The following is a 15,345-nucleotide window of genomic DNA, read 5'->3' on the forward strand; positions in this document are numbered from 1 at the left end:
AGAGAGACCTCGAGGGTGTCTCCCCCTCAAGAAAGTCTCAGGAGCCCATCTGCTTGAGTCGCTTAAAATGAAGCTGGATAAAATGGAATGTTCTGCTGGGAGCAATCTCTTGTTAACAAAGCATGATGCTCTGACAGCCCTGGGGTTTTTTTCAGTCTCAGATGTTTGGGACCTATATTGCAACATGAGATTTCCTCTGCTTTTCTCTGTGTGTTTGTGTGTGTGTGTGTCTGTATCTTTTTATTGTTCTTTTTCTTCAAAAAGATGCAAGTGACTTTTTTTGAAACTTCCTTTTTGATACCAGCAGTTCCCCTTTGTGGGAGCTTTACTCCTCTTCTAAAACATCACATGTTTTTCTCATATTTCTCTATTTTGTTTGGAAAGTTGGATGTTCCCCGAGTTCCTGCCTTTATGTGTGAAAGACTGAAATTGCATAGATAGACGGAAATTCTGTTATGACATACATGTCCCAGGCAATTAAAGGAATCTTACTTAAAATTAACAATTGTTTGTCTGCACAAGAGGTATTAGAGTGGAGGATTTCAGGGTCCTTGAAACTTAGTTTTTGGTTTTTCCTTTTTTTCCAGCCTGTTCAATAAATAAAATTGTAGCTGGGCCAACTCAGGCATGTATTCATCTGCCCGACACATCTGCAAATAGATATTTATTCTATACATTCCTTTGTTTGATATCTGGCTTGAAAAAAAATATTTAGGGTGTTGGATAGTTTTAAAAAAAAAAAAGTTTTCTCCAGAAAAATAAAAAGGAATGAGAGGAAAAAGAGGCAAGAAAGCCAGTCAGAGCATGTTGGTAGCAAATTCTTCAGTGCCACGGAGAAGCTCCTGCTCTGTGTGAGTCCTCTCTGGAAACCAAGCAGAGCTGCTGTGGTACTTGAGCAGTGACAATGGCCTTTGTGTTACACTGAAAAACTGGGTTAATTCTTAACAATTTGTCAATCAGTGTCACTATCCTGCTTCAAAGACCTGGGATAGTGCCCCTGCATGGCTCCAGCCTGTTCTGGAACTGTCCAAACTCACCCAAAGGGGCTTCACCTCTCACTCAACAAATACTGTATTGCATTGACATGTGTTTAGTTACTTACTTTGGGGGTTGAGTTTATTTTAGTTGAAGTGTTGCTCTGCAGAAAATAACTTGTGTGTGCTTATCATAACACTATGTGTCATTTTTATTTGTATGCCCTTTCTTTGGCTTTAACTAAGCCCTGCAGGCTTTGGGATTGAAGGATTTAAAAATAACAATAGCAAATAAAAAGCATAATTTTATTTTCAATGTTGCTAGGTACCTTGTTCTATGTACCTCATATATTATTAGCTAGATAGCTGTAGGCATACCAGCACCTCACTGAAGGAATGAACAGAAAATATGAAAACAGTGATTATCCTCTAAAATCCAAATTAAACAGGCTATTGTCATTACTGCTTTTATGTCATTTCTCTATATTCTTCAGGTACCATCGTAGCCCAGACTACTGTTGTTTGCTACAGCTCTGTAGTTAACAGCTCTAATGAGAAGAGGAGGATTTAAATGTAATTTAAATGATCCCCTTGAAACTCGTGTGTATCCTATGAGCGAGAAACCACTGTGCTGTAGAACATACTCTACTGCAGGGCTTCTTCACCCACAGGACCACCTGGTCCAGCCTCACTTCAAGATTTCTCTGACTTCTCTATCCCTGGTTGCCCTTTCCCTTCTTTTCTTTCCAGAATGATTTGCTCCACCATAAGTGGGAGTTCTGATGATTCTGACTGAAACCACAAATTAAATGGGCAGATTTTATATTTCAATTTACCTAAAATGTTTGTTTTGCAATTTTAAAGTAGTTTATGCAAAGGAAAAATCTGTGTATGTCTGGGAAGCTGGACAGGTGTATTTGTATACCTGGAGTTTGTGAGTATCAGTGGACTGAAAAGGAACTCTGTGCAGAATTTATCCAAAACTGGATTGGAATTTTTGATGTACTGCCAAGGCACTGGAAATGAATTTGCCAAGTTAAAAAATGAATTAGTCACCTTCTAATTTGGTGTCAGAACAATTTCATTGTAGATGAAACCTATGAGTATTCTCTTGTAAATATATCCAGCACTACCCATCTTCAAAACAAGCACTGTCCGTATCGTGGTTTTTGCTGTTCATAACGATTCTGACTCTGATGATCTCTCCTATGCAAAACATACTGAAATCTTTCTTGCTGTTTTAATTACTGCATATGTACCTGTACTGAAGGTCCCAGTTTCCAGTCCCACAGACAAGTTGGAGACTGAGAGAGAAGGGAGGCTGCATTAGTGTTTCACCTTTAGCAGCAGCTGCAAAAGCGTGAGACACTTGAACTGCTGTTGCCTGTACTCTGCCTGTTCTGTGAATAAATAGGTTGTCAATCTAGCACTTTAAACAAGCACTTTCTTCTTTTTTTAACCTTGCTTCTTGACATTTTCCATTAAGCATACTGTAATGGAAAAGATGAGGGGAATTGCTCTGCACAGCAGGAATAGCAACCTGTCTGCTTAGCACGAGGGGCCGTTCTCTGAGCTGTGACTGAGAGCTTCATACCACCGTGGGTTACTTAAGATAAGATGTTGATAGCCCTTCCCTCTGTGACTGCCTTACTCAGAGAACTCATAAGCCAGCAGGTTGCACACTGCTGAGCGTGGGCTGCAGAGTGAAACTCTCCAAATCCCTTGAAGGCCATCAAAGCCCACGAGCCACGTGGAAATGCTGTGTGTGCAGAGGATGCTCACCAGTACTACTCGTTGTGCACATACACATGGAGGAAAATTTAAAAAGGCAGAGTCAGCACAATACCTGAATTTAAACTTTATTTAGAAGAAAACTTGTGAATACTAGATCTGGAGCTCTGTTGTCTAGTTGGTCTAATAGACTGTAATGCTAGAGATATTTCCTTGAAGAGAGGCAAAACCAGAAATCCATTTATACACATAAGCATGTATAGATAGAGACACAACCATGCAAAATACCTAGTTAGTTGTCCATTACTTAAAGCTGTTTTGAAGTTAATTCATCATTAATTTAATAGATCTTTAAAAGAAGGCATTATTCTCCAAGTACTTGTATCTTATTATTATGGTCTACCGCTGTTCATTCCCTTCCTTCTGATATTTATGTTATTCAAACAGTGTGTCTTTGGAAGGCTGTGGTTAAATAAGCTCTAGAGAGGTAGCATAGTGTTTCCTAGCAACATCATGTCTATAGCAGTGGTGCTGCCTCCTCTCCTTACACTAAACGCAAAGTCATGTCCATTAATCCCCAGCTGCACTTAAAACTTTTCAGGGATTTTGCTAGCTCCCTACTGTTCATGTTTTCATCTTGCTCATATGCTGCAAGGCAAACTGCTTCAGTGGTTTAATTCTCTTCAGTGCCTCGGTGTAAAACCAACCGTGTGTGTATATTCACAATTACTGTTTGTTTTCCCTTTAAAACAAGTAATTGGTCCTACACTGTGATGCCTCCCCTCAAACACTGTCATTTTGGTCATTCAAACAACCTGACAAAATGAAAGAGATAAAATAAATGTCTTGAAAATCTATTACCTGTGCTGCAAAAGTAAGTGAAATTTCTTGCAGCTAAGCTATGTGATGGCAAAGTAACCGTAAATTTAATTGAAAGGGGCACTATTTTTTTAATACACAACAACACTGAAATAGAACTTATAGGACTTGTTTATATCTGATAGCTTTCTGTGTAACATGAACTGAATAGACTTGGACCTGTTGTGATAAGTGGTAAACTCCTGCAGAAGTCTGAAAACCAGTGTGGGGTCAGAGGAACTGCCCTCTGCCATCACCTGGCTACAGCCAAGGAGTTGGGAGGAGCAGGAAGAGAGAAACTCAGAGCTGTGGCTTTCTGAACAGGTTTGTAGAAACAGCAGCCCAAATTAGTGATTTCTGGAGGGCTTCAGCCTTTCAACACTAGCGGGAAAGCTGTGGTAGCTTGGCCATTTCTTCTGTTCCCTGCTACCTGCAGAGGCCAAGGGGCACAAAGGTGACATCCTGTCATCTTAGCCTTTCTCCAGTGCTGCACATCTGAGGCGGTGCTGTCAGGCAAAGAAAACATATTTGTTTGTTTTCAGGGTATTTCTCGCTGCTACCTTCCTCACTCACAATTGATGAGAAGAGTATCCACAGACTGGTAGGGTGCCCATTAGTCCTTTTGTGCTCTTAAAATACCTGGAGGAGTGGAATACTTAATTAATAGTCACAGCTTGGGGGCACGGTGTCAAATGTGAAGGACTAACCCAGCCAGTCAGTGAGAGCTGAGGGAGCTGCAGTGGGTCCCTGCATGTCTTGATTCCAACAGTGACTCATCACTGCTGGTGGAGAGGTGAAACCTTGTGAGCCGTTCTGAGGTAAAATTTTCTGTCCAAAAGTGACAGCAATGAGATCTTTATTCCATATTCTCCAGTGGTTGTAGAGATGGCAGGATCAGACTGTACTTTCAACTCAAATGAGAGCTTGTGAATGTTTGAGATCCAACACCTATTGTCAGTATGGCCACACAGTCTTCTGCTCAGACTTGTGAAGAGGTGCAGTGAGAGACCTGCTGCAGGTCACTTAAATCTCTTCTGTCACCTCCACAGACAAATACATGTGCTTGTGAGGATTGGGTACTGATGGATTTAGTTGTATTTACCAAGGCTGCAGTTTGGTTTTCTCACCCTTCTTCATAATGAATATTCAGTAAAGTACCAGTAGTGCCTCCTGAGACTCATTTAGTTCCAGGAAAAAGCAGCTGAGGTATTCTATCACCTATGGACATTTGTTAGAACGTTAGCATTTGTTAGCAGCTTAGCTAATTAATATTTTTGTTCCTATTTTGGCTCTTGCTATACAATAAGTCATGTCATATCCATAATCAATTCAAAACATACATCTTTTGGGGGATATCTCCTCTAATGTGTTTTTCAAAAAGTGCAAAATGTTACATTCGTAATATAAGTAAACTTAGCGTTAAATAAGTAGGTAGCCTAGAACCACTGTCAGTGAAGGAAAATATTTTCAAAAATATTTATTTAAACTTTGTGTTTAGAGACAAAACTATTTATTTAAACTTTGTGTTTAGAGACAAAACTATTTATTTAAACCTTGTGTTTAGAGACACCCTGGAGAATGATGCAATTGACAGTGCAAAAGCCCTCTGGGCATTGACAAGCTTGTTGAAGATGATGTTCCCCCTCCCTATGTTGTGTGCACGTAGGAGTCAGATCTTCTGTCAGCAGACTGTCAACTCAAGGTCTGAACCTTCACAGGATTTTTAAGGCATGTATTAGAGCAGGTGGGGATCCTCCTGCCCTTTGGCTCGAGCTAGATCCCCATTTCTCAGAGGTGTCCCCTTTCTTCACCGAGAGCATTTGTCCCAGCAGCAGGACCTTTTTGTCTGCACAGTAACACTGCAGCGGGGTGGGTGTGCCCTGGGCTTACCTTCTGCGTTTGTCCTCCCAGATGGATGCCCGGACCTGTGCAATGGCAACGGGAGGTGCACGCTGGGCCAGAACAGCTGGCAGTGCGTCTGCCAGAGCGGCTGGAGGGGGCCGGGATGCAGCGTCGCCATGGAAACCGCCTGTGCCGACAACAAGGATAACGAGGGAGGTGAGCAAAGCCTTTCGATTCCCGGCCCCGAAAGAGCAGAGGGTTGCACACACCTGCTTCGGGAGTCACTGCTGGCAGCGGTGGTGTTACATTTCTCTCCGAGCAGAGGAGAGGGAGGAGACGTGGGGACCCCCAGCTCCCGTGGCGGGGCGGGCGGGAGGCTCAGTCCCACCCCACACCCCATCGGTGGGGAGGGTGGCCCTGCCCACCGGCACTGCTCGCTGTGGCTCCTGGTGCCCGTGGGCTGCAGAAGAGCTCCCCGTGCCTGTGCACAGCAGAGCAGCTGACAGGGTAGGGTGTTTGGCAGTGTTTGTCCTGCCCTGTCTGTGCCAAGGGCGTGCTCTGCTGTGCCCAGCCCGTGTCAGTGCCTGGCACTTGCTGTCGCACTGCACAGTTCATGTGCCAGATTTAGAAGGGCTGAATGAGGTGTGCTGAGCAGGCAGGTATGGTCTGGCATCCCTGTTCCATTTTCCATCCTCTTTATCAGGCCTATCCTATTAAATATGGAATATATCCTGTGTTTCCCTCCAAAGATGGCTTTACTTTATCAAGTTTTGTAAGAGCCTTCCATGGTGTATTAGGCCACGCTGTCCTGAAGGCAGATCTAAGAAGCTGTGCCATCTAAACAAGGTTGCTTAATTTGCTCCTTCATTTGAAGCAACTTTCAATACAATGTCCTTAGTAAGTCACATAAATTCTTTTTCATGTGCTCCTGCTCTCTGTTAAAAACCAAACATCAGACACAACTTTCGTCCTTGAGACTCCTTCACTTTTCTTTGGCCAATGATTAATCTAAAGAGCACATCTGTTGTTTGCTGCTTAATAAATGTTTTATAACATTTAATGTTTTATAAATGTATTTCATAAAACTGCAAAGAAACATTTGGCTGCTTTGAATGGCTTCTTCTAGGGTAAAATTGTCATTAAGATGACTGCTTTAATTTTATATAAGATTTCAGGGTTTAGAAATTGTTTGTAAGTCCCAAACTGAGAAACAGGGGGGTTTGGTTTTGATTACATGATATTAACCACATCTGAGTATCATCCACTAGTTTTAATATGAAAATCCTCTATTAGTTCCTTGGTTTCACATGATCAAGGCTTATGGAAGTATTTTAGAAGTGCTAAAGCTGATTCAATTTCAGAGAACTAGAACTTGATTTATAGCTGTAACTGAATCGTAAAGAGCAGAATCTAACTGCCAAGTTACATTATTGGCATTTAAATATAAAAAAAAAAAAAAAACACTAAACTTGTCCTAATATGCTCTGGGAGAAACTAAAAGGTGAACTGCTTACATTTGCAGTTTTTACAGACTTTGAAGATTATAAAGGACAATTTGAAAATGGATGTATCATTACAGTGTCCTCAAAGCAAGGAATGATTTTGGAAAACATTATTAGAAATACTGGAATAAGAGGCTTATTTATCTATCCAGGACATTATTCTGCACTTGTGTAACAGACAGGCAAACAGGGGGAAAAAAATGACCAGTGAGACCATTCAGCTGTTCATCCTAATGTAAAATTGCAGAATTCTAAAACTCAGTTCACAGAAGGCAAATGGTAGTTCATTGAAGGCAAAGAATACATAGACTATGCCATACAATAGACATCTAATATTATGTATTACTAATTAATGCAAAATCGTGTATTCCATTACCATGCAGGGATTTCTGGTTTACCACAGTAAAGCACCTCAAAAAGAAAACAGATTGGTGAGGCTGAAGGCTGGAAAGATTTAGGGGAGAACTCTTCAGATGTTCTCAAGGCTTGCAGGTTGAAGTCATTTTTTTCCAGAGACTAGAGAGGTTATAGCTCATCACGTCTTGTGAGTGTAAATAGATTGAAAATTTATGCTTGTTCCAAGGTCCAGATAACCTGAGAAGTCCCTTTGACCCACACATTTTCACATGGGGATTTTATGATAAAGGCAGAAATGAATCCTCATGTCTTTTGACCCTGAGCTCAGCACTTTAATTCAACAGTCATTCCTGCTCTCCCGTGGTCTCATCCTTACTGTGTTTCTATAGAGTGCTTGTATGAGGGAGCTCAGGTGCTGTTCCTCCACACACTTGCCAGGCATATCTGAAAAACCAAAGACACTTGGATTATGCCACCCCGTGTGTTGTACCTGGCACAGGCTGAATTACCCACAGGCTGTGGCACTGCAGAGCTCTTCAGTCTCTCTCGTGCCCTGGTGATTTTTGCTGTTGCAGTTTGCTTGATTATATTTTGAGTTTCAGATTTCATTGAGACAGCGTGGGGTCCTTTCCAATATGCACTGTGAGGACAGAGCCATTGTCATCACCATCAGCTTGTCAAACTGTCACAAGGGCTACAACAAAACTCAAATATAGCATTAATCACTTAATGCTTAATATCTCAGAGTGCAGATCTGCCTTTGCCTGAGCTGTACTGCTCTTTATGTGTCTGGATCACCACACACCTGGCCAGGAATGTGTCCTGTGACCTGTGTGTTTGTCGGGGAGCATGCAGGAATGGAGAGGCTGGAAGGGATGTGTGCTCTCTGCTTTGAACTGCACCTTTACATTATTGTGACTGTGTATAGAAAGGAACAGACAAAATTAAGTTTTCTCATTAGACAAAGCTGAAAACTGTACTATGGGAATCAATGCTAAAGATCCAGCTAGTTACCAGAACCCCAAGTTTCACATAAAATGCAAGATTGTTGGAAGTTAAAGAAATTGCCTCTCCTTCCAGTCACTCTTTTCATTTGAAACTCAGCTGAGTTTATTTGCAGCAAAATGTTGAACTCATTTGCTGCTCCATTAGCAACACTGCTCTGTTAACATAGGCAGGTAGTTCTGGGGTAGTACTGAAGATGCAAGCTGTTCTTTCAGAAGGCAGTAGGGTTGCTAAAAATACTTTTTTTTTTCCTAAATGGGGTCCTTCTTCGGACAGCTGAACCTCCTTCCTTTCTGTCCATCTGTGTATGTTGTAAAGTGCAGTTCCTTCAGCATGTCACTGAAAGGGAATTATCATTTTCTGTCTTCCATTTTTCCCCATGTGGCAGCAACTCCAACATATTTTGGAGCTCTCTCCCTGTTCAGCCATTCCTATTGTAATTTGTATCTAACAATCAGATTCAAAGGCCTTGGGCCAAGTCTTCATTTCATGGATGTCAGGAAGAGCATTGCCACTGACTCCAGAGGGATTCCCATTTGTCCTGCTTTGTCTTATTATCTGCCACAATGCAAACTCCACACTGTAGTTCAAAAAGAGAAAAATGAAAGATTATACTTAATATTTTCCTTCTGTTTTAGTTTAATGCTCTTTAGTTGGTTTATTCCTATAAGGGGCAGATGTGTCTCTGTCTCGTTGAGACTTAAAAATCTTCATTTTAAATGAGATGTCAGTGTGGATTACTCACATAAGTAAAATGTGATTCCAGAGCAGAGAGAGGAGAGGTGTCCAAAGCTGTTTTATCCTCCCAGGGCTGTTCAGGTGGAGCTGGGCATGACCTGAGGTAGCACTGGACCTGCATTTGTCCTCGCCATCACAGGTCAAATCAAGATATAGGCTTAACAAGGTCTTCATCCTGGAAGTGTTCAAGGCTGGGCTTGGACAGGGTTTGGAGCAACCTGGTCTAGTGCAAGGTGTCCCTGCCCATGGCAGACAGGTGGAAATAGATGGTCTTTAAGGTCCCTTCCAACCCAAACCATTCTGTGACTCTATAATTCATTATAGGCCTGTTTATGGTTACTGTGGTGCTTTGCTGAAAAAACTTGAAAGTCTCTTATTTATCTATTTATTTATTTGTCTTTAAGGCCGAAGCCTGGCTGAAGAGGAGGAGGATTGTGGCATTGACTCACTTCTAAGTTCTCTTTAAATTGGAAAGTGCTTCTGTTTTCCGAACCATGTTTGGATTACACAATTTACTCACTATGGCCACTTCTAAAGCCAATATCTCTCCTTAATCAGTCCCTCAGTAATCTAATCATTATTAAGCATCTTTTGGAGGGCTTAGAAATAGCTTTATTTTAAGACCTATAATTGTGTTTACAATATATAATCCCCCCAATAGACACATATAACCCATTTAATTCACTGTGGATTTATTTTAGGAAATTAAGGCATTACAGATGGTATTTTGAGGAATGGGAGAGGATATGCTACTTTTTAAATTCCTGTTTCTTTTTACATACTGCATAAGGAAATCTCTGCAGTGGCTGTTTATACCCATCTTCTTGCAAAAACTGTTTTATCATAATTTGCTTGTTCCTAAATTGAAAAATGTTTTTAGTATCTCCTTAAATTGTTTGTGTTTAACTAGATTTCACCTTAGACCTTATAGTGCCTCCAGGTACATTAGACAATGTAATGCATAGCAAAACTCATATATCTTTTCTAAAGAATATTTTCACTAGGTACTGGATGCAGCTCATACCCATTATGTTTGAGTGGTCTTTGTTCTGAGCATCTTGGGATAATTTAGGAGAGATATTTAAGAACCCTGGCCTCTGCAGAAGCAGCCCTGCCAGGAGCCCCTATTGCCCACTGGGGTTGCTCTTTCTAGGCTTTTCTTTTCCTTCTTTCTCTCTTCTTTCACTTTTTGCATTTTTTAAAGTTACTCATTTTTATACTTTTTTATTGCCAATACAGTTGTGTAACCTCAGAGAAAGAAAAACAGAAAATAACCAAAATTTTGCTAAATTGGTTTGTTTCAGGTTTGATCAGGATGGAGAGGACAGGTGCAGGCAGGTTAAAAAAGAAAAAAAAAAAAAGAAAGAAATTTAAAAAAGGCTTAAATGCAATCACTGCTTATTATCACTTCCCAGATCACATTTCTCCTCAAAATGTAATTATCTGGACTAAAATTGGGAGGGGAAGGAAAGGAAGCAACCCACAGCAGTATAGAATACTAAGCTAAATAAAATGAGGAGTTTCTTATTTGTTATGCAAAGTGGGACATTCTTTTTAAAATACATTTTAATTTATTTTCCACTTGGCTTTCCAAAGAGAGATGTGCATCTCTCAGAAAGCAAATTTTGCCCTTCAGTTTGTTACTTTATAGCTGTAACCCCACCAAGAAGTACAGTTGGTGGTAATTCTGTTTGGCACAATACATTAAAGATAATGAATGAGAGAAAGTCAGCTATCTGCTCCAGTATGAAATCTCTTCAATTCACGAGGAAAATACATTTCTAGAGAAGTTCACTGTCAGGACAGTGCACTTGACTGATTGAAAGGCTGTTTATTTGAGTTGTCTTAGAAAACTCATCTCTGAAATTAGACAGAAGGAAAATAGAAGGAAAAGAGAAGTGTCTTCCTGCAATAAACATTTAGAAAAAAATTGCTTTTAGAAAATTACAAATCCTTTGACTTGATACTGCATCAGGCTCGTGACATTTAAGATAATACAAGTATTTCGCAGCACAAAAGCAAATCATGTAATTTAGCTTGCCTCAACAAGCACTGTCTCAGCGGGGGTCTCTAATTCAGCCCAGACAAAAGATTTTATGAAGTTCTCAATATAAATACCCAGAATACTCTTGGCGCAGAAAATACCTTCCCAGAGCCTGTACAATAGTCAGTTTTAGAGCATTAAACGCAATCAGGAGTTGAAATCTGCTGGGGGTGGGGGCCAGGGTGAGTCATGTGGGCTGGGGTATAAAATGTGTACCGAAACTAGACATTATGTAAGTTTGACAAGAGCTAATGAGTGTGCTCGTGTGTGATTCTGTTAAAACTTGCTGTCAGCCTCTAATCGCCTTTGCACACATTAGCCAGCTTATCCTGCCTCTGCCCCTCACGGGATGTGTTCCCACAATAACATGCTCTCACAACCCGTGGAGAGGCGAAAGCAAGAAATTCAGTGGCTGCAAATTCCATGGTTTAAAAAGGCCTTGGTGTCCGTGTAGGTATCTGTGCACCCTGGGGCTGAATAAATGTGTTTTTTCAAGATTGCTTCTTGTCTTGGAGCTGTCTGGGTCAGCTTCACTCTGAGCAAGGTGGGGTTTGGAGTTTGAGCATCAATAATCCACTATACAGGGGTGCTGAGAGACCCCCAAGCTCTCAGGGGGGTGTAGCTGGAGCTACACCTGCAGTAGGTTCTTCCAGCTCAGGAATGAGGGTTTTCCTGGATGCCAGAGCTCTGGGCAGCACAGGGATCCTGAATGGACAAGGGAAGTGGGGCTGGTGCTTGACCACTTTGATATTCCAGGGTGCTTTAAGGCATTACAGGTGGTATTTTGAGGAATGGGAGAGGGTACATTACTTTTTAGATTCCTATTTCTTTTGACGTATTGCACGAGGAAATCACTACAGTGGCTCTTTATACCCATCTTTATACCCTCATTGTGGAGGTTTTGGAGGCACACCCAGCATTACACAGAATCCAGGTTAATTCTACTTCACCAAAATTTGGGATTTATAATCCAGCTTTTCCTGAAAGGCAGCTTTGGTTACAAAAATACTCTGTTGTGCTCGCAGTTAGCTATAAAAGGCAGCGGTATAATGGAGAGACTTTCCAGTTTGGCTATTTGAGGAAACAGGGCTGGAACAGGAATAGAAGCATTTCCTTTCTTGTTAGCACCAGGAACTTCTGAGGAATTATTTTGAATGATATATGGCAATATAGCTGACAGGAATTAGATCAGGCTTGAAAAGTGTGAAAATTTGGGTTAAATATTAGATGAAACTTCCTGGTAATAAGACACACTGGGCTGTGGCATAGCCAGCCTGTGGAAGCAGTTCTGCATGCAATTTTAGAGCTCAATTAAAATATTTCTGTGTTGGCAGAGAGAAGGCCTACTCTTTTGATAATCTGATAGAGCATCTCTAATTCTTTCACCTTGGGTATATTAATACTGCACATAATTAAAATCGGATCATGATAAATTAACTAATTTGCCCTTAGAGTGATCAAAGACCCTTTTGCCCTCAGGGTTCGTAGTAGCTGCTGTTCCCCCCCACTCCTCCCCACCTCCATTTTAATCATCAGTCTGAAATGTTTATTGGAAAAAGAAAAATTTCCAGGAATTAGGCTCTGAAAGTCCCCGGCTCCTGCAGCTAGTGAAGTGTAAGGATGCCCTCTGCTGAGCACGGGCTCAGGAGTTTTGGGTTGGAAACAGAACTGTCCCCTGCTGGGTACAGAAAGCATTTTCTCAAGCAGCTGGATGTCAAGTCATAGTTCACTCATTCTAACCTGCATCGTGAATTGAACCTGAAGCACAACCTGCAAGTGTTTGAGGAAGTGTGTAAGCTAAAGATAATTTACTCACAGGGGTTTAACAAAACCCCAATAGCTCAAGCATCAAGTTTCTGCAGAAAGGTGTAGCTCAGTTCTGGAATCCAGTTGCCTGGAAGTGGTGAGAAGTATATTCAGTGGTGAAGGAAAACTGATGCTGAGAGGTTCTAAATACATTAGCAGTAAAATATATCACTATTCCTACTGAGAGCATTTTTAGTCCTTGTAAGGATGGCCAAGAGGAACACAATAATAAAGCCCTCTCAAATATGGCATGCACAAGGAGGTTAGTCTGCTTACATGTAATGGTTTAAAGTTTTCTGTTTGCTGTATAGCAAAGTCTGCCAAGAAGTCTGTGGAAAGTCAAGAGATGTGTGTATCCATCAGCAGAAGTGAAGTCTTCAAGAGGAATACTATGCCACTTGCTTGGTTTCTGAAAAGATTTGGGAATTCAGAACCATGAACAGCAATGGAGAGTTAATCCTGTGCTGCCAGTTTAAATCAGATCAAAATTTCCTCTTTCCTTCTTCTCAGTTAGGGCCAAGTCAGGACTTCTTTCGGTCTAAAATTGTTGGAGGAGGTTCAGTACCATCTTAACTCCCTCTCCTGTCTCTTCCCTTTAGCGTGCAGAGTTTCAGAGAGCTGCTAACTGCCCACTTCAAACTCAGATATGTATGCCATGAAAAGCAGCAATATTTTGGGGAGGCGAATGGTGAGGGTTTTGTCATTGAATTAACTGTTTAAATAATTCAGCATACCTGAGGAAATCTGGAAGATGACAAGCTCTGAAACATATATTAAAAAACAAAGCACTGAATTCTAATTAAAATTCATGCTAATGGCAGAGTTTCTCTTACAGAAAGTACTTTTCTTTCTAGCCCTTGTTTAAATCAACTGAGTCTAATGCAAATAAATGGTTTTGTAACAATTTACTTCCTATGTAACGGTACAATATGGCTGGAAAAATGGGCTGATAGAAACCTCATGAAGTGCAAGGTCCTGCACATGAGGAGAAACAATCCCAGGCACACATGTGTGCTGGGAAACACTTCTTTGTGCAGTGAGTGAGCACTGGAGAAGGTGCCCAGTGAGCTTGTGGAGCCTCCAACCTTGCAGGTATTCAAAAGCTGTCTGGGCGTGGACCTGAGCAATTGGTTTCTGGTAGCCTTGCTTGAGCAGGGGAACTGGACCAAATGACCTCCAGAGGTCCTTGCCAACCTCAGTCATTCTGTGATAATAGTCTGGATAGCAAATTAGACAAACGTGAACTAAAAATTGACATTTGCTGAGTAACTGATACTTTCATGCATAGAGTCAGAGATGTGAGAGCAGCAAAGTCAATAATAGCAGCAACTGTGAATGTGACCAGCACAGTGGTGTATAAGCTTTTGACAGTGGTGTATAAGCCTTTGATACCAAGCAGCATTGCCCGGGGTCTGGCTGGGTGTGCTGAACACACCCAGAACTCAGTGCTGCTGTTGCTACAAGCTGGATCTACTAGCTCATGAGGTAAAAATATCCTGACTCCTGACTCCAGCCATCTGGGAATAAATTAGTGCAGGGGAATATAGCCATATATTATAAGTAATAATGTTCTAAACAAGAGAATTGTGTATATTTGTTACGCTCTGTGCCTGTCTTTTCTAAATATTGTTGCAGCCAGCTGAAAGTGTGCGGGTCTGAATTCACGTAACTGCACTGAAACCTTCTTACATGAAAGGCATCACAGGCAGGTTTCTCCCTGGTGTTGAATGGAGACGTTTCCAGCCTCCCAGGTCCTGAACTGGCAATTCAGAGCAGTTTGATTGCCTGCTTGATTGTTTGTGAGATAACGGTGAGATTGGCAGTGGCAGGGTAATTTACTGGAGATTGCAATGTCAGGCGATATCCAGGGGGGCTCGTGAGCATGAAGATGTGATTCTCATGACTGACAGGAGGCTGGGAGATTGATATGCCCATTCAAAGTTCGTGGTGTCATCAGAAGGGTTTGGTTACAGCATCCCATAATCTGCTGCATGATGAGGTCGTTGCAGGCGTAACTTGTGCTCACCTCTAATAACAGGTACGACAAAAATACGAGGCAGCTTCGGCGTGTAAATGTGAAATTTATATCCTGTGTTTTGCCTCTGTTATTTCTGGTGTGTTGATAGGATTTTTTTTTAGCCTGGTGGTCGTCTGAGTAAAAGAACTGAGTGGACTAAACAGTGGGCAGCTCTAAGTTCATGGTTGTGGGGTTCTCACAAGCTGAAAAGGAATGCAGGATACTGAGAAAAAGTTCTCAGAGCTTAATAGGAAAAGTGCCTTGAGTTATACCCTGAGGCTCATGATGTCCTTAGAATGATTATATAAAGTGGGTGGAAAATGGACTGCAGCAAAACAGAAAATTCCTACGGCCACATTGGAAAGGATCTCAAGATAAATGGAGCTCTTAATGTGAATAGGCGGCTGACCTTAAAGCAACATACAGCTCTCACAACAAGGTACTTTGTCTGACTTAAATGTCTTTGGAGGC

At 41.4% G+C, this 15,345-nt stretch overlaps 1 protein-coding gene across 8 annotated transcripts in view; it reads left to right on the plus strand.

Moving 5' to 3' along the window:
- TENM2 (teneurin transmembrane protein 2) overlaps window positions 1-15,345 on the plus strand; it is a 900,957-nt gene that overhangs the window by 841,438 nt on the left and 44,174 nt on the right. For all 8 annotated transcript variants that reach the window (XM_017825633.1, XM_017825634.1, XM_017825631.1 and 5 more), the window contains one exon: window positions 5,475-5,621. In XM_017825633.1, coding sequence (XP_017681122.1) covers window positions 5,475-5,621 — 147 coding nt within the window. The remainder of the gene's footprint in view (window positions 1-5,474; window positions 5,622-15,345) is intronic.

This window comes from Lepidothrix coronata, unplaced genomic scaffold (genome assembly GCF_001604755.1).
Source record: "Lepidothrix coronata isolate B3197 unplaced genomic scaffold, Lepidothrix_coronata-1.0 Scaffold121, whole genome shotgun sequence".
In the NCBI taxonomy this organism is placed as follows: domain Eukaryota; kingdom Metazoa; phylum Chordata; class Aves; order Passeriformes; family Pipridae; genus Lepidothrix; species Lepidothrix coronata.